At 43.2% G+C, this 20,163-nt stretch overlaps 1 protein-coding gene across 1 annotated transcript in view; it reads left to right on the forward strand.

Moving 5' to 3' along the window:
• FBXW10 (F-box and WD repeat domain containing 10) overlaps positions 1–20,163 on the forward strand; it is a 272,397-nt gene that overhangs the window by 50,077 nt on the left and 202,157 nt on the right. The window contains exons 3-4 of the mRNA XM_078650857.1: positions 11,825–12,031; positions 12,462–12,589. Coding sequence (XP_078506983.1) covers positions 11,825–12,031; positions 12,462–12,589 — 335 coding nt within the window. The remainder of the gene's footprint in view (positions 1–11,824; positions 12,032–12,461; positions 12,590–20,163) is intronic.

A 20,163-nucleotide genomic window follows, 5' to 3' on the forward strand; every position in this document is an offset into this window, starting at 1 on the left:
CACCACGGTTTCGGTCGAATGACCCGAGCGAAAACCCGCTTGATGAGAAGCAAGGAGTTGGTTCTGATCGACATAGGCAGAGAGACAGGAGGTGACGTAATAGCAGAACATTTGATCATAATTAGATGAACCCTGCAAATAATCATGTTCTGTAAATTTAGCAGACATTACTAGGTCAGACATCATATCATTAATACTTTCAAAGTCCCAATCATCAGCAAATGTGCTTGGTTTTACAAAGTCACTTAACGAGATCTTAAATTGGTGTGGATACTTCAGGATTTCAACCGGGCCATAGATTTCATAATCAGTATTGTCCCATGCTACACCGCCTGGTATAGGGTTGGCTGTGAAGTTCACTGAAGAAAGTTCTCTTTTCTTGACGTGTGAAGTTGTGTGTGGTTTAAGGACCAAGTTGATTTTCTGGCTTGCTGTGTCCATTTTAGCATATTTTCCCTCAATGAAATGTCCCAAGCATAGTACCATGATGAGCCAAAGTATGAGGATAAATGCACCTAATGTCACCCAAATTTCAATCCATGGAGAAGTCAGATAGGTTCTCTTTAGTTGATGAAAAAGTTCCTTTGCTTTGTCTTTAAAAGTTTTTGTTGATGGCTGTATTTCTGGTTCGCTTTGTTCTTCTGAAAAATCATCGAAGTTGATGAAGTAGCCGGATGCTGTTCTGTCAATTGTTCCAATTGCTTCTGGATTACTTTTTGCTTATGGCTTTTGCTTTGTTTCATTAGAAAATTCTGTAGTTACATCATCGTAGGTTGTTGTTTCTTGATGAAAAGCTTTGATTTGGGTTTTAAGAGGTTCAAGTTCCATTGCTTTGTTGCATAGTCCTTGTTGTTTCACTGTAGATTTTCCAAATGTGATCAATCTTTCAGTTTGAACCTCTATGGATGTAGCAAACTTTGGTGTTCTGCTACTTCTTGGGAGTCCACTTGGCCTACTATTTGTTATCGGCCACATGATTGTGGTTTAACCAGGTCGATGGATATGACTCGGTTCTCCTTTTTACCAGCAAGGGGCAGTAGTACTACTGATCTTGTCCCGTTGATAGACAAGACAGGAACTGCTTTTCTGTAAGAAGGCCCAAATTCCTTCTTTACCGCGATCTTTTCTCTGACCAGATCCCCGACTTTTGGAATCCAGACAGGCCTTGCTGGGACAGGTGGTTTTTCTTCAGTGGTTGCTGGCTGCTGTTTCAACTTTATGTTGCTCAGGTCTTTTCTTGTTTCATTTAAGTCCTGTAAAATAGCCAAGCGATCTTTGATATCAAAGCATTTTTCTTTAACCACTGAAGTCTGACTATCTAAGTCCTGGATTAACATTCTAGTCCCAAACAATAGTTCGTACGGACTGAATCCTTTCAGAGAATTTCTTGGCAGGTTATTTAGACTACGTTGGACACTTATTAAATGTTTGACCCACCCAGCTCCCGAACCTAATACCTTTGCTGTTATAGATTGCTTTATGCCTTGGTTTTTTCTTTACACCATCCCGTTTCCCTCAGGAAGGAAGTGAGAAGAGTCCCGCAATGCAATGTTCATTCTGGCCAGGCACCCCCCATAAGCTGTTTTTAGAGCTAGAGTGAAGATTTTGGTCAGAACGTAACATGTTTCTTGCGTATATGCCATTATAGACTCGCAAATCTTTTATAACAGTTCTGGCGTCAGCCGAAAGTTGGGGTCTACATTATAAGTGAAAATAGTCTCTTCATGTTAATACGACGCATTTTCATACTGGGTTCTGTTTTTTTGTTGATTTGATACCTTCTGGAGTGAAACGCCATGGTAGTAAACCGTTTCTCTCGCCACTGCGATCCCTGTTGCAGTCTGGGCAGTTTTTTACAAAAATGTGAAGATGCAGGCTCATGCCTGGCCACCAGTACACTGATTGTAATTCTTCCAGAGAATCTTTTAGCTTAAGGTGTCTGAGACCCTCACCCATATGTGCGTCTGCTATTAACAAGCCTCTCCTGTCCATGTTTGGAATTACTCTATCTCCCACTCCAGGGATTCGAGCAATAGGAACGGAGTTTGCATCGATTATGTATGTATAATTGAGTGGATAATTGATCGGTAGTGCAGAACAGTCGCCTTTTGATGACGTTTTTACTGCCAGCACAGTTTCACCGTCAATGTATTTTACTGCACGCTTTTTTGTAGCTACGGAAGCCGATTTAGTTGCTACCGCTGTGGCTGTCTTAGCCAATGAATTCCCTGCAACATGAACGCCATCACGCTGATGACTCAGTGAGTGTATCACGTGAGTTTTTGGTAGTTCTTTCTGTAAAAGAACTACTTGTTCCCAAAGCACTTTTTGCTTTATTGTTGCACCTGTGTCATCTTTGTAACCGTTTTGAATCCATTTCTGTAAATCGTTATTGTATGATTTGACACAGTAATACGAATCGCACACTATAAGTGTCGGGAATTCGCGATCGGCATTATCTAGCGCCATTTTTAACGCTATTAGTTCAGTTTGTTGTTCTGAATTATTTTCCACTGAGTGTGTTTTTGTAAGTAGAAGTCTTAATTTACCTCCGCGCCACACTTCTTTTACAATTTCGCATGTGGCGTTGTAAGCCAGCTCTCCCCAAACTGAGGGTTGAGCATGTCCGTCTGTATATATTACACAGGCGTACTGTCGTAAAGGCAGAATATCGATCGGCAGAGGGTATTCTCTCTCATATTCTAGATATTTAAATTCTTTCATTTCCGGGTCAAAATAGTATTTTACTTTGTCTGTAGCAACAGAATTTACCCATCATATCCATTCTGGATTCAGTGCCGTTGTCGGTAAATTACATGGTGTTGTTAATGCCTCAAAAGCTGATTCTGCTGTTCTGACTGTAACCTGTCTACCGTCGGCTTGGTATTTCTCTTTTGCTACAGCTGTTTGAACCGCATGAACAATGTTTTCCTTAATGCTGAACCTTTTTTCAGCTTCTGTGTACAAATGTGATTTGTATGCTATTGGTACCTTCTCTCCCTCATTAGAGGTCAGGTATGTGAATCTGCATCTTCCTGGTATGACTCGAATCACAAGGTTGCGTGTGTTGTCACGTGTTTGTAATTTTGTTTTAACTAACATATCTGTTTGTAAAGATCTCAACATTTCTGTGTGTTTTTGAGTCCAATTGATTCTTTTAAAATCTGGTTTTATAAGGTCATAGAGAGGTTTAACTCTCTGCATAATTTATAATGTAAGTTCTTCCGAAATTTAGGAAACCTAGAATTGATTGTAAGTTTTTTATTGTTCTAGGTGCTTGGATTACAGCACATTTCTCTAGGAAATTGTCAGCCAGGCTTTTGCCTTCACTTGATAGTTCATATCCTAAACACAGGACAGTTAGATGGGCAATTCTTGACTTTTTAAAGTTGAATTTGTAACCCTCTGCCGCGAACCCAAGTATTATGGTGTTCACTCTCTTCAAGTGAGTATCCAAGTCATCATCTGTTAGATAGATGTCATCGACATAAGATAATGCCTCATCATCATATATTTGTAGTAACTCTGTTACTCTTGCTGAGAATAATCCTGGGCTATTCTTAAACCCCTGGGGCGAACGACAGAATTTTTTTTGCGCGCCATTTATTGAGAACGCGGTCAAATATCTGCTCTCTGGTGCTATATTTTGACAGAAGAATCCATTAGAGATGTCTAATGTTGTTTTGTATTTTTTGCGCACTATGTTATTCATTAGTGCAGCACTATGCGAGTTTTGTACTGCAAAGGTTTTGCAACATGAGTTAAGGTGTCTGTAGTCCAAAACAAGACGATATGAATTGTCTGGTTTGGAGACAGGAAACAAAGGATTATTCATTTGTGAGGTGCAAGTTTCAATCACCCCCTGGTATTCAAGTTGATCTAGGATCTCTTTTACCCGTTTTCTAGCTTCTTGCTTAATTGGGTACTGCCTCTGAGCAGTAGGTTGTGATTTTAACTGGATTTTGTGAGGAGGAGAGTCCTCATCCCATCCCAAATGGTTTTTATATAATGCAGGAGCTTGGGCTACTGCCCACTTTCTTGCAAGTGTATATTTTTTATGAATTGGAATATGATTTGAGAAGGCAGGCATAATTATTTCTTCGCCCTGAGGGCACTCCCTGACAAACTCTGGTGGCCAGTCTCTTTCAGCTAGAAGGATATCATAGCCCTTGGAGAGATTATCCCAAAAGAGACCCCTTATTTTTCTAGTCTTATCCCCCTCTATACGCAATGTTATTTCATATATTTTATGAGGTTTGCTAACTCTGGTATCTGCAGTTTCCACCTGAATGTATTCATTCGTGTCCACTGTCTCCAGATGATTCATAAGGATCTTGCGAGCTATGCTCACTTCTGCTGCGCTGTCTAGCATTGTCTGAGCCCATTCTCCGTTTTTCAGCTGTGTCCTCAGTATTCTCGGCATGGTTGATTACTTTAATACTGGCTACCTTCTTTTTTGGAAACTGTAATTTTTTATTTTGATGAGCAGGTTCCTTGTCTTTGGACTTTACGTGCTCTTCCCTGTGTTCTGACCGTCCTCTTCTTTACGATTTCTGCGAGGAAGTCTGAAAAGATCGAGAGGGACGTGTATCAATATCTTGATATCTATCAGTTTTTTTTATATTATCCCTATTTCTAAGGTTGTATTTTTTCTCAGAGGGCTCCCTTTGGGGAGACTTGTGTCCTTGGTCCGGAGATCTTTCTCTCCGCCGAAGAGACCTTCCTCTGGACTGGAATCTTTTTTCTTTAGGAGTGGATTGTTTATTTCCATCCCAGCTCTTTTTTTGAGTGTTTAGATTATTTTTAATAAATATTTTTTCAGGTTTTTCAATAAGTCGGGGTTTTACAGGTATTCCACCCAAACTATCTCTTCCTAGTTCTTCATAGGATTTTTCTATGATTCTGGCAATTTCAAATGGTTGGTCTGCTATATCTGTCTCTTTCAACCTCTGGCGGATCGCCACATTTGCTGCTTCTCCCTTTATATTGGCTAGTAATATTGCCGAGACCTGCTTGAAGTCTTTTAGTAATTTCATACCAAGAGTTAAAGCAGGTTCTGGACCGTATTCATCTTGAATTTGTTTTAGCACATCTGGTATTACTGACATGGATGGAACACCATGTGTTTTTGTGTAAATGGAAGCAAAGACTGTACCCCAAGTGTCACGGTCCTCCACATGTGGTGCGATTCCCATTGGAAGACAGATAGTCAGAATCCGATGTTTCTCAACCGGGGTGGTATCTGGAAATACCGCCTCTATTTGAGTGATTTTTTGTGCTAACCAGAATGGAATTTGTTCCCGTTTTGCGGGTACTTTACCTAGACAGGACTGTATGTTCTGTGGTGTAATTTTATTTGTGTTCCCCTGGTGAGGGATCAGCTGTGGAATTTTAATTAGTTGTTTTAGCTGTGCTAAAAGTTCTGGTGCAGACATTTCTTCAATGTCTGGATGTGGTGTGTATCCGGATAGAACCGGCCACGTTGCTCCTGGTCTACCTAGTGGACCGAGCCTGGTGATGTGATTATTATGTTTTAGGGCGCCATTAAACCAGAGCAGGTGCTCTTGGTATTTGAGTGGTATTTCCACCTCCTCGAAAGGAGTGTACTCATTTGGAGGTTCCTCTATTTTGTAATAGTGGAAGTCCTTTGTTACAGCGTTTGCTGCTGGAAAGTTTATCCATGAATAGAATACCTCTGTCTGCCCATATTTGTGTGCCTCGATTACGAATATGACTGTACCACCTCTCGGTGTCAGCCCATTTTCTATAAGTTTTAAAGTTATAGATTTCCTTATGTTGACCGGGATGAGTATTGCCTCCGGGTCTTGCTGTAGGAGACTATTGTCAGCTGCTATGAGTTCAGCTGCTATTCTAGCTGTCTCCCTTTCTTCTTCAGTTTCTGACATTCTAATGTCAAGAAAATTATTTTATTTATTTGCAGATCAGGTTTCTATGGAAACAAAGATTAGATGCACAATATTTTGGAACAGTGTATCCTTCAACGTTGAATAAACCAAGAACCATACATAGGAGTCTCCTCCTACTAAGTTTGGCGGATTTAACCTTTCACCCACTCCAGACGTCTTTGGAGTATTATGGGGAAAAGGGTCTGTGTGAAAAAGCACGACTGAGTTACTCTAATGTCTTACGTTAGATTTATTGCCTATCCAAACCGTTGGACGCCATGTAGTGTAGTTCCTATCATCCCAATAGGCTCTGCGCATTGGAATAATATCTTCAATAGTATAGACGTAGGACAGAGGTTAACTAGGTCTTCTACTGTCGATATTAGACTTAAAGTTTAGTGTTTGCCAGCTAGCTCAGAGTTCACTAGAAACTTTCTCGAATAGACAAGGAGGAGTTTAACTTCCCTGGATAGACAAGAAGGGATTTAGTTTCTGACAACCATAGAACATGACAACTTTGCTCTCCCCTAATCAAGAGTGTATCTCTAGAGTCGTGTGAAAACAAAAGACAACTTATTTTACTCAGTCAGTTCAGTGCCTTCTTAGTTTCACCAGATTGTAGAGAAAAGGAAGAGACGGGCGTGTTCAATAAAAAGATGTTATTTATTGATCAGTCTCTTTTCTCATACAAGAGAAATGAATCGCTATTATTGCAATACTTAGAGTTAAGTAAAGTGCATACAGTAATAACAGAATTATAAAATAATACTGTAAAAGCATTGATATGGTTTCTTAGCCATATGATACTTAAAATGGATAAAATAGATACATACATATATACATTGACTAATCGTACTCAACTGGTGCTTCTAACTATGCCTACCCCAATGTACCTGACCTAAGCCTAATACGTGGCGGGAGTAGATAAGTAGCAGTTTAAGTTAAGTTTGTTTTGCCAAGGGTCTGCTTCAAGAATTCTCTACAAAGGATGATTCAGTTCAGTACCTGGGATTTAAAAGGCTGGAGGGCTGGTATCTCTATCTCAGGTCTTGATATTCCATCTGCCTGCGAGGGCTGCTTGGAAGCGCCGGAGCTGGATTTCTCGGCAGGAGAAAAGGCAGCGTCTCTCTCTCAGCGCGTCAGAAAGGAGGGGCAGCGTCTGTGGGCTTCGCTGTCAGCTGGGCTCCTCGGCAAGTCTCGCTGCTCCAATCTTGTCAGCACCTCGTGTGTTTGCTTAAGGCAATGTCGGTATTATTTATACCTGAAAGGTGCCGGGATTGACGTAAGGATGGACATAAATACGTCAATAAGGATGTCATACGAACTTGATCGTTCGCACATTCTTTACTGAAGTTCTCGGCTAAATCAAAACAATGGCTGTGGGGATTTCCCAGATCGTGGTAGGTTTGATTTGTTTTGAGAACACCGTATGCCTATTAGGGGGCTGGAGGAATAGTGCTTGCCTAATGATGGCATGCGCTATGACCTAATCAGATAACGGGCTTCTGTGCCGTTGTGTGGCTAATCAGATAACGGATTTCTGTGCAGTTGAATGGCTGCTAGTTAATTATTAACCAGACAAGGGTCAGAAACAGGGGGATCGATACAGTACCCATAATAAATACACCACAGATTGGGACAGTGGCGGAGGGGTAATGTGGCACCCTAGGATTGGCAAGAGGTGCCTGACATTTAGACATTTCCACCCCCATTTAAAACTCAAGGACAAGTGAGAGAATGGGTGGACACTGGAATTGGGCAGCAGCTGCAACACCATTGAGAGCTGGAAAGATCAGTTCCCTGATGGACTGAGCACTGTGCCCACAGCTGACCCCAGGACAAGGCTGGGTCCTTTAAACCCTCCAAGGAGAATTTGGGGGAAGATCTGGGCTTCTGTGCCCAGCAGGAGGAGATGAACACCAGAGAAAAACACCAGGAGAAAAGCTGACACAGGCAGCCAGAGAGAAGCACTCTCTCCAAAATGTGCTGATTTTGAGGCTGGGAGGCCTGCAGAAATTGCTCCTGCTGGCTAGAGCTCACCGCTAGAGTAAACTAGAGCTCACCACTAGAGTAAATTGAGCCCAGGATCATTAAAATAGGCCCATCAGGGCCCAAAATTTCACTGTAACAGGGTTTGAACTTTGACCTTCCCTTTCAAGCGGCGGAGCAAATGGCGCTCTGCCGTGCGCCAGAATCTGACCCCAGGGGTGAGCCGGTGACTGGATTCATGTGTCAAATAGTGTTTGGGGGCTGCAGGAGTGCAGCAGACTCCATGATTAACTTTGTAAAATTGATCCTAGGTTTCTGTGGTCATCATTGTTTTAAAAGAACTTCAAAGGTTTAGTTTTACAGCCTGGGAGTGCCGGGATCTCTGGCTGTAGTTTGTGTGGCCTAAAGGTGTATACAAAAATACACAGACATATTATGATGATTTTTTAATGCTTTGTTAACAATGTATTGGTGGCAGAAATGCACGGAAAAATGGGTATTTATTTTAGTGATATATTGGTGATTATTTAACGTGTGGTTATTGGTCTTTTATTGTGGTAACCCCTTGACAAAGCCAAGAGGCTTGTTTTATATGTTGTGTTGATAACCCCCCTGACAAACCCCATTGGCCTGTTTCATTTAAAGTGATACCCCCTATATTGTAATATTCCAACTGGTGTAGATGGGGGTACTGTGATTTCGGGTGTCATGACCCCTTAGAGGTCAAATGTGATTTCAGAATTTCACCAAGGTATTTCCATCAGCCCAATGTATAGATGTCTAAATGAATACAAAGGCCCCCATTTGGATGGCGGGCGGACTTTTCCCGCCCGCCACCCTTGCGGAAAACCGGGCCGCCCGCGAGCTGAGCGGCGGTCCCGCACTGCATATTAGGATGCGCCCGACCACAGTGGCGGGTGCATCATGCATTTTTAACATTGTGGTGGGCGGGGCTTTCAGCACCGCCAGCCACAATGCTAAAAATGCATATATGCATTTGCATACACAAAGCGGCAGGCACCCCGCAGTGCCTGATGCATTGTGAATGCAAATGCAGCAGGGTACCACCCCGCCTTCACCATGGGGGCCCGCAGGGGGCCCCCGAAGTGAAGACCGCATGCCTTTCCGTGGCGGCATTGCTGCCAAGGAAAGGCATCTGTTTAAGCCCATCATAATATGGCTGGCCGTGTCTAATAGACACCACCACCATATTAAATGTTTTCCGCCCCGGTCGCCTTGCGACCGGGGCGGAAAAGCGGCAGACGGACTTTCCGTCCGCCGCGGTCCCCCCCAGCCATCCTAATATGGCGGGGGGGAATTTAGGTGCGGATGGCGGGCGGATTGCCCCCGCCAGGCTGGAGGTGGCTACCGCCAGCCTGGCGGGGGCAATCCGCCCGCCATCCTAATGGGCCCCATAGTGTTTAGTACTGTGTGTGTGTAATAAATATACTTTTCCTTTTTCAAAGAAAAAGCACCAACTGAACAATCATTTATTGAGTGTCATTATTGCATGCTAGCGAGTGATGATCACTAGCCCACACCACCTCCACTGAGTAGACCTTAGACTGTTCTGCTTGCTACCCTCAGAGAGTCACGTGCTACAATGGGGTGCTTGGTTCCCAGTAAGGAGAAATTGTGGACCTATTACTTGTGCATGCCTCACATCCTGCAAACTAATAACTCCATTTCTGACATCAGGATTAAAAATTAACTGGTGTTCATTGTAAGCAGTCTTGAGGTGTACCTTTAAGAAATGAGGCTTTAGTTGTGGGAGGAAGTGTACAAGAGGTGGAGCCTGTTTGATCTGGGCTACAATGGTGTGATAGATGATTGGAGCATAGCAGGAGAATGCCTGTCCCCTTGCTTTCTTAATCTCCCCATTGCCTGGTTTGAGACTGGTGAAGCTGCTTAATATTGTATGTTGCTAGATGGTTATTTAGCTTATGTGCTGTCCAGGAAAGGTGGGGGCCAGGGTTGAATACCTTGTAGAAAGTGCATTAGGTCTAGAATGTGAGGCAGATGGGTGGAGAGAGAGCGTGACATTCTCTGGGTGTGGGTGCAATGTTGTCATGCCTGGGTAGAATTTAAAAAAAAGATGAGAAACTAGAGAGATTTGTGGCACTCCCCAATAGACCATCATGAGTAAATGTAAATGTAAATGTAAATGTAAACATACTTTTGAGAACATACTTTTGAGAACTTGTAACCATCAGAATATTTCAGTTACTATTTAGCAGTGGATATCCAAAAGGCTTTCAGCAAAGAGAGGATGGAAGGTCACATTGGTGACTGGAACTGCCACGGCGATGTTGGGCATAGTTGTACTGTTGATATGCTGCTGGATCTTGCCAGTTTCGACTTGAGGCACCAATTGAATCGAGTATGTTTCTATCGGATGCCTCATGGAGGGTACGCTTGGTGTAGGCAGCCTTTTCCATGGTATGGGAAAGCTCTATGTGGGTGGTGCACAGAGCCTTTCAAGTTGTCAGGCCTTTCTGCATCAGTGTGGACTGCTGCCAGCTCTGCTGTTATAGGCTAATTGGTGGGTGTCTGTTGGTGCTGAGGCAGTTTCCTTTTCAAACTGGGTTTGACTGGCCACCTGTTATCATCAGACAGTCATTGAAATCCTTGAGCTGGTGCTTGATTGTGGTGTTGGGGTCACCAGTGGCCACTAGGGATATCAGACTGCTGTTAAGAACACCTGTCAGGAAGTCAGGAAGTGCTTGAATAATCTAATCATCGTCTTTATTAGCTTTAACTCACTTCAGTGGAGGAGAGATGCGTGTAGCATGCAGCATGGTAAGTTTTCTTTACTTGTGTTATGTTGCATGTGAGGATGATCACAGAGGCGTCTTCGAGGTCCAGGACATTCCTGTTGGAATGGGTAGGTTGTATGATGAGATGATAATTTTCTGCTTTGGCCAGGAGGAAGAGAAGTGTATCTTTCATGATCCTGGTGGATGCACAGCCTGAGAGCTTGAAGTATCAAATGAAGAAAATGTGCATGTATCTAACTGAGACTGCAGTGATGAGGTCAGAATTGGTCAACAAGGCTGGTTTGTTTTTAGGTTTATGACAGATGAGGTTGACATTAAATTCTGCTTCTAATCTCCATATCAGTGGTACCAGACAATCGGAACTAAGTATGTTTAAAGCAGATATTAACGAGTGGATAAAGGAAGTTTTCAAGATTCTTCCTGTGTTCTCAATTTCTATGGCTGTCATAGACATATTAAATGGAGTTCCCCATAATTGCTGCAAGGTGCTTACAACATGAGAAGATGAGCAGATGCACAGAATGGAATATATATTTAAGAACTTTAAACATCAAAATATGTGAATTACGAGATTTTAGGAAATAATAATGTATATAGTAATGAACAATGTTTTATACCTTTACAGTCCAAGGAATCATTTTGTATGTTGCTGGTAGGGATACTTTTTGTTAGATCAGTAAAATCAGTGCAAAGATAGTGAAGAGATCTTCTTTGTATAAAATGGAAACCTTCAAATGCTACAGTTGAACAAGGTGCACGTCTAGTATCAAACACATGCAGTATATTTGTCTTTATACTGAACCAGTCCCTCGAAAAAAGTTCTTCCTCCAGGAAATACAATAAATAGCAGTCTTGCCTATTCACACTTTATTGAAGTGAGATTGATCCTTTAAAAAAAATCTGGGCGGAATTCCTTGAGAAGGATGGGTAGATACAGAAGGATTGCAGGTTGGGAATGGAATATGTGGGTGTGAATCATAACATTTCTCTTGGGCACCCTTTTCAGGTTAGTAGACTTCAAAAGACCTGAATACTTATGATATTACAATGGAAGTGGTCATCATTTGCACCATCAGTGAGTGAAGTTCTCTTTGTACTAAAGGTGCACAGGATGTTAGTTGGTGTTGTATTAATAGCACTGCCTTGCCTCAGGTACTTCCAGGTCCCAGCAGGACCATTTCTGGTCCTCTCCGCAAGAGCCATTGATGATGGATGACAAGGCACCAGGACCATCCACCATCTCCTTGGATGACCCTGCCTTAATGCTGGTTCCAACTTCATTTCAATCCTCGTCAGGAGTCAGCAAGCACAAGGACTTCATCAGATGTCTTCCGGTCCATCTTTCCAAAAGCATCCTGGGTGAGTTTTCTTTGACAGTGCTTAGTAGGGGAAATATTGCTTCACAGACCACTTATCTATCAGTTGTACTTCTGTCTCCTCAAGCTGATCCTCTTCCTCCTCAGAAAATCAACTTCTATTTCTCTTCCCCTCTCAAGGGATCAATGAGAACTCTCCTTCTTTCATCTTTTACCAGGAAATGTAAAACTAAAGTACGATGTCTATTTCATGGGCCTGTTCCAATCTCTTGTAGTGGTGCTATGAACACCTTTACACTTCTTTAATTTATAACAGTTGTACAGGATTAAAGTGTCTGCACTTTTCCTTCTTCTGAGAGACATACTTTTCATCACTTCAACTAGAAGAAAGGGGAGTGCTTAAGAGCACTATTAATTGCCAATTGAACTACAAATCTACTCTGTTAATAAGCCGCTTTCGTTTTCTTATTCAGGACTCTTGGATGTGAAATCTCTTCTGAATTGCCTCAAAGTGAGTCTGCACTGGCGGTACCTGGCAGAAGAGGTCAGGAGGGACAAGGTGACCCAAAGTTTGGTCCTGGATGAAGCCATGATCCTGCAGGTACCTGTGATAAGGGTCATGATTGATACTTATGGGGACACTGCTATTCTTTCCCTGTAGGCTGGGGGACGTGACTCCACAGGACATTTTCATAGAGCAGCTATGTGTTTATAGATTTAATAAAATGCACATTATGATCACCTGGACTTATCTACCAAAAAGTATGATATACCTTTCACATAACTGCAACATTCTGGGGTAGAGAAAAGCCTAACATATCCCACTTGGCATCCCATTGACTACATTAATCGCACCACCTTTGCTAGCAGTTTTTTCTTACTGAATTTGTAAAGATTGCAGATTGTACTACCCCATTCAAAATACAATTAGGAAAGACTTTGCGCACCCACATACCTAAGGCAATAGTTTCATATTTTGTTCTGAAAGAACAATGGTATCAGCCTTATTTGATGCTAGGACCATCTTATTCTTACATCTAATAATATTATGAACCCAAAGAGGAGAGCTAACCTATCCGCGAAAAAAAACCTATGCGTTTTCTATGTCTTGTATAAGACTTTGTTTCTTGGTATTCTCTAGCACTGTTATGTGCAATGTGGCAATGTCAAATATTTGTCGTCCCATGATTCTAGCGGGGTCTGTGTTATCAAACCAGCGCTAGCAAACAAAAACTTCAAGATCCAGCGTAGGTGGAAATTTATTTTTCAGATTCCTTAGTGCAGTTAAACATGCCCAGGTCTAAGCTATCAAAAACGCTTTTCCTATCAGAAACCGGATTAGGTCACACCTGTTGTGGGGGAGTTTGCTTTTGATACATTGATACTTTGCAAAATCTAATGATCCTTTGGTCTGGCTCACTCTACTGTTCCTTAGCTAATGCTAATACGCATTGTAAACGAGACACCTTCTTTGCCATTGCTAGGTCTTTGTCTCTTAACAGATTTTAGCTGTTGTTGTCGAGGAACTATTGTGGAGCATACCAGTACTTTCAGTGGTCTTTGGCTCAGCCCGTTGTTTTGGATTGATCAACTTTTTCGTCCATCCCATTTGCTTACTTGTTATTCAATGACTTTCCTTTCTCTACTTTTGCTTATACCTCACCTGGAGTGCAGCTTATTTATACTCCTTTTAATTGAATGCCTTGTAACCTCCTCCTTATATTGAGGTAACTACTTTTTTTTCTGAGCACTTCAAATGAATGCTTATCTTTTCTTCTACTGTCCAGCATGTACTGCTTCCCCACTCAAACTAACCACACTGTGCTTAGTGACCCAATGCCACTAGCTTGTTTGTTACTCCCTCACTCTTCCCTATGCGGCTCGGTTTTGCCTTATTTTTTATTTTACACCGCTCAGTAGCTTCCACCCCCTCCACCCACAATGACTGCTCCCACCATTCGTCAGCGCTTACATCATACCATGCCCTGTAGCCCCAGCTGCTCCACTCTTGCTACCTATCTAGATTTTTTTTTTTATATTTATTTCTGTTTAGTAGGGCTTGGTAGCTGCTACTTGCTGCTGGGGTACATCTTTCTAGAAAAAGGCTCTTTGGATCACTTTTTATATATTTTTTTTAATTTACTGCTCCAAAATTGGCGACCTCTGTCTTGGTAAAGTAAATTAAAACAAAATGGCCGCTGCATCATGAGATATGCACGCATATGCATTGCCACACATGCACAAATACACACGATTAAACTGAGTTTCAGTAGTCTCCTGCCACATACATGTGCATGCGTTTTGATGAATGCACATGTATGCATCATATCTTTCCCCCCCCCCCGCTTTTTACTGATACTGAACAGCATCAGTTAAAAGAGCCAATCGGTCTGCTTAGAAGCCAAAAGGGGAGACCTATTTGTTATACCACGGTTTTTTATCATGTTTTTTAAACACATGAATTAAGCCTATTAGGAAGAGGATTCTTTTCAAGACCTTGCTGTTGATCCACAGAGTTCTGCATCTGTCTTGCGCAGGGTACCTGAGAGCAAGAATTCGTTTTTTTGCTCCCTCATGGTGTCTGTGCTCAGCCAACCTTTTTCTGGCCAATATCCCTCTGATTCGCAAGTCCAGAACAGAGGGCCTGTCCTTTTTATTTTTGGGAAACTCTCTCTGAACTAAACTCCCTTTGGTGTTAAATGCATCTCATTCACCCCCCCCCCCAGATCCGGAAGAAGTAGAAAACATGGCTTTTTCTGCATGATTGATGTGGCTTCTCTCAGTCTCTCCCCACTTGTAGTGCAGAGCACCGGGACTCTCTTCAGAGTAGCAGTGCGCTTTAGAAATGCATTTTACATTACATTACGTATATATGTACATATGTAAAACCTGAGGTGCATTCCTGGTTCAGTGAATTCACTTTAAAAAATATTGATATATATGTACATATGCACACATAAACAAGTTCTTATGTCATTTAAAATAAAGTAACCCTGGTAACTGTGTGGTAAAGCTCTGCTTTCTAAAGGACCTAAAAAATTCCTGCATGGTACTTATCAGTGTCTTCAAATCTGCATGGTAAATGTACCACTTGGAAAAGGCTGCTTGGTGAAGGTAACCTGTTGGTGATGAAGTTGAAGTTTGGTTGGGGGTGTAGGCTCAATCCTAGTTGGCCTTCAGATGGAGTGAAGTCTGACCAGTACTGAGGGAGATTGGGACGACATCTTGGATGAGTAACAACATTGAGGACTTGACCTCTAGGCAGTCGTTTGGAGTTATGTGGGTGTATAAGATCATTGGTACTGTACTGTTGAAGATAGATAGCATGGTTTCAATGTCAGGGTCTGGTCTGGATAAAATGTCTAGAGAGATCAGTTTCACGTATTTGTTTGAATGCTATACTGCATTGTCAGTCCAATCAGCGTTTCCGTGGCAGGAATGGTTTCTACTGCTGGAGCAGGAAAAGTCAAGTCGTAACCTTTTATGTGTATCAACAACACGACAAGCAGATTGATGTTGGTGGTGTCTACTTGGTCTAGGAAGGTATGCATTTGGTTGGTATGTCACCTGGGTAATTGAAATCTCAGTGGAAGGTTTTTGTGGTTGGTAAAGACTACTGAAATGAGGTCGTACAGCTGAGAGCTGATTTATAGGTTGGGTTCAATCTGTTTGCAGCGTGATGTGTTGAATGAAATGTTTTATGAAATTGTGTGAGTAATTTATAGTGGATGCAGTGTAATTTTACACTGCACTTGTGTAAGATGGTGGAGAAGATATCTGGTGAAATTAATAGGATGCAGATGATGTTATATGAGTGGTTCGATCCTGGCATGCTATGTGTTGTAGTTCTGACCCTTGAACACTTTTCAGACCCTAACAAACCCAAAAAGGAGATTAACTTGTGTCTGTTCAACTTTTGCCCCATTTGCTTGAGCAATGGATACTCAGTGAACCGAATAATTATAGACCTATGTCCCGCCATCCTCTACCTGAATAACTGGTGGAAAAAGTTATGAATGAACAGCTAACTTGTTATCTGCACAACAACGGTCTAGATGAAACACCATTTGGATTTAGGGCAGAACACAGTACGGAATCAGCCCTAATTAAAGCCACTGACGAAATCAGAACAGTTCTGGATACAGGGGGAGCTGCTGCTCTGATTTTGCTCGACTTGTCGGCGCTTTCGGGACGGTCGATCAGAATCTCTTACTACAGCGTCTGAATTCCATTGGCATCTCCGACAAAGGGTTTACTCTGGTTTCTTCCTTCTTGTCCGGCAGAATACAATCGGTGGCTTTGGGCAGCTACGAGTCTCCTCCATTTATCCTCCCTTGTGGAGTCCCACAAGGCTCATCCTTCAGCCCCACTCTTTTTTAATATTTATTTATCCGAACCGGTGATACTTATTGGATCCTTCGGACTGGCACTGACATCTTATGCAGACGATACACAAATTGCCTTGTCTGTGTCAAAAATAATCTACCACTGATGCAAAATTTAAGGACTGCATGCTGGTGGTCAGCTCCTGGATGAGCTCTCATTGTCTAAGAATGAATTCAGATAAAACTGAAGTTGTCATTTTTGGCAATTTTTTGCCAAACTGGTCAGAGTTGGTGCTTGACGAATTAGGGACGGCACCCATTCCGGTTGCCAAGGCTAAGAACCTTGGCATGATCTTTGATAATAAACTGAACTTTGAGGCACAGGTTAATGCCATCTCCTCATCGAGTTTTTTTCTGCTTCAAATAATCAAAAAAGTACTACCTTTTATCCCCACAGACAGCAGGAAAACCGTGATTACTTCACTGATTCTTGCCAAACTAGACTACTGTAATGGTCTCTATCTTGGTTTGCCTGAGAAGCAACTCAATAAGTTGCAAATGATCCAGAATGCGGCCGCTATGCTTTTGTTGGGAATTCCCAAGTACCATTCAGTCTGAAAACATTTGCAAAAGCTGCACTGGCTCCCAGACAAGAGCCAAATTATCTTTAAGGTCCTTTGCATTACCTACAGGGCACTTCATGATTCAGGTCCTAAGTTCCTGAGACACCTACTATACTGGTATGTCCCTAAAAAGCATCTGCGCTCAGAAGTAGCTAAATTGTTAGCAATTCTGAGATTCTTCAAAACCAGCTGGGGTGGCAGCCCCCATACTCTGGAATGAACTCCCCTTCTCCATTAGAACACTTCCAACATTGTTTGCTTTCAGGAGGGCCCTGAAAACCTGGCTTTGTAATAAATAGAGACCCGTGCCTTACATGAACCTGCCTACTCCAGACCTCAGGGCCAAGACACCTCTGTGTATTCGTGCGCTTAATAAATATATTAACATAACATAATATGATAGGAGGTTGGAGTGGTTACTTCATTGGCTGGGCGCTATGGACAGGGCCATAACCTCTATCGTGCTGGCTGCAGGTGCCAGACTGGTGCTAGGGTGCAGTATCCCCATATGAGTGGTTTTGGTAACAGGAAGGATAAGTTGTTCCCTCCCTAGTCGCTGGTGGGCTGAAGGTTATATGACCTGAATACAGGTGCCACTTTTGCGTTGGAGTGGGTGTCATCTCCTTTTGAACAAGTTTCATGGAGGTGTTAGCATCACCCAGCTTTCTGTTGTTCTTTTACTATGCAGCTTTTGCCATTCATCTCTAATTTCTATGAAGACTACACCTTGAACGTGCTAAGTTATTCAGCTTCTTTCCCAGTGTTCCGTTAATCATCTCCCTATTTTTCTGTAGTCCTGAAACTGTACTCTCACTCTGTTTTCTGTCACTAATGTAATTTTAAAAAAATACAGTTGATGGACAGAATGTAGAACAATGTCATACATTCACCCCAGTACAAAGATCTGGGCCTAAATCCATCGTTTTTTTGCACTCCACACCACCCTGGGTTAGACACTGGCTATATGCAATTCAGCTCTGACCCTGTGCCTCATGGGAACAGTCCAGTCCGAACTACCAAGCCATGTCTTTCCCAGACCGGAATCAAGCATCCAAGGACCGGTTTCTGGCTATCAGCCTTCATCAGCCTGGATAGCTTGACTCCAGTGGTGTGGAGAGCCTGGGACTCACGTCTGAGCATCCCCAGCACACTCGGGGTGAAATTGCAAAAAATACAGTTGATGGACAGAATGTAGAACAATGTCATACATTCACCCCAGTACAAAGATCTGGGCCTAAATCCATCGTTTTTTTGCACTCCACACCACCCTGGGTTAGACACTGGCTATATGCAATTCAGCTCTGACCCTGTGCCTCATGGGAACAGTCCAGTCCGAACTACCAAGCCATGTCTTTCCCAGACCGGAATCAAGCATCCAAGGACCGGTTTCTGGCTATCAGCCTTCATCAGCCTGGATAGCTTGACTCCAGTGGTGTGGAGAGCCTGGGACTCACGTCTGAGCATCCCCAGCACACTCGGGGTGAAATTGCAAAAAATACAGTTGATGGACAGAATGTAGAACAATGTCATACATTCACCCCAGTACAAAGATCTGGGCCTAAATCCATCGTTTTTTTGCACTCCACACCACCCTGGGTTAGACACTGGCTATATGCAATTCAGCTCTGACCCTGTGCCTCATGGGAACAGTCCAGTCCGAACTACCAAGCCATGTCTTTCCCAGACCGGAATCAAGCATCCAAGGACCGGTTTCTGGCTATCAGCCTTCATCAGCCTGGATAGCTTGACTCCAGTGGTGTGGAGAGCCTGGGACTCACGTCTGAGCATCCCCAGCACACTCGGGGTGAAATTGCAAAAAATACAGTTGATGGACAGAATGTAGAACAATGTCCCATGAGGCACAGGGTCAGAGCTGATTTGCATATAGCCAGTGTCTAACCCAGGGTGATGTGGAGTGCAAAAAAACGATGGATTTAGGCCCAGATCCTTGTACTGGGGTGAATGTATGACATTGTTCTACATTCTGTCCATCAACTGTGTTTTTTGCAATTTTCACCCCGAGTGGGCTGGGGATGCTCAGACGTGAGTCCCAGGCTCTCCACACCACTGGAGTCAAGCTATCCAGGCTGAATGAAGGCTGATAGCCAGAAACCGGTCCTTGGATGCTTGATCCCGGTCTGGGAAAGACATGGCTTGGTAGTTCGGACTGGACTGTTCCCATGAGGCACAGGGTCAGAGCTGATTTGCATATAGCCAGTGTCTAACCCAGGGTGATGTGGAGTGCAAAAAACGATGGATTTAAGCCCAGATCCTTGTACTGGGGTGAATGTATGACATTGTTCTACATTCTGTCCATCAACTGTGTTTTTTGCAATTTTCACCCCGAGTGGGCTGGGGATGCTCAGACGTGAGTCCCAGGCTCTCCACACCACTGGAGTCAAGCTATCCAGGCTGAATGAAGGCTGATAGCCAGAAACCGGTCCTTGGATGCTTGATTCCGGTCTGGGAAAGACATGGCTTGGTAGTTCGGACTGGACTGTTCCCATGAGGCACAGGGTCAGAGCTGATTTGCATATAGCCAGTGTCTAACCCAGGGTGATGTGAAGTGCAAAAAAGCAATGGATTTAGGCCCAGATCCTTGTACTGGGGTGAATGTATGACATTGTTCTACATTCTGTCCATCAACTGTGTTTTTTGCAATTTTCACCCCGAGTGGGCTGGGGATGCTCAGACGTGAGTCCCAGGCTCTCCACACCACTGGAGTCAAGCTATCCAGGCTGAATGAAGGCTGATAGCCAGAAACCGGTCCTTGGATGCTTGATTCCGGTCTGGGAAAGACATGGCTTGGTAGTTCGGACTGGACTGTTCCCATGAGGCACAGGGTCAGAGCTGATTTGCATATAGCCAGTGTCTAACCCAGGGTGATGTGGAGTGCAAAAAAACGATGGATTTAGGCCCAGATCCTTGTACTGGGGTGAATGTATGACATTGTTCTACATTCTGTCCATCAACTGTGTTTTTTGCAAATTTCACCCCGAGTGGGCTGGGGATGCTCAGACGTGGGTCCCAGGCTCTCCACACCACTGGAGTCAAGCTATCCAGGCTGAATGAAGGCTGATAGCCAGAAACCGGTCCTTGGATGCTTGATTCCGGTCTGGGAAAGACATGGCTTGGTAGTTCGGACTGGACTGTTCCCATGAGGCACAGGGTCAGAGCTGATTTGCATATAGCCAGTGTCTAACCCAGGGTGATGTGGAGTGCAAAAA

Source organism: Lissotriton helveticus, chromosome 7, assembly GCF_964261635.1.
Source record: "Lissotriton helveticus chromosome 7, aLisHel1.1, whole genome shotgun sequence".
In the NCBI taxonomy this organism is placed as follows: domain Eukaryota; kingdom Metazoa; phylum Chordata; class Amphibia; order Caudata; family Salamandridae; genus Lissotriton; species Lissotriton helveticus.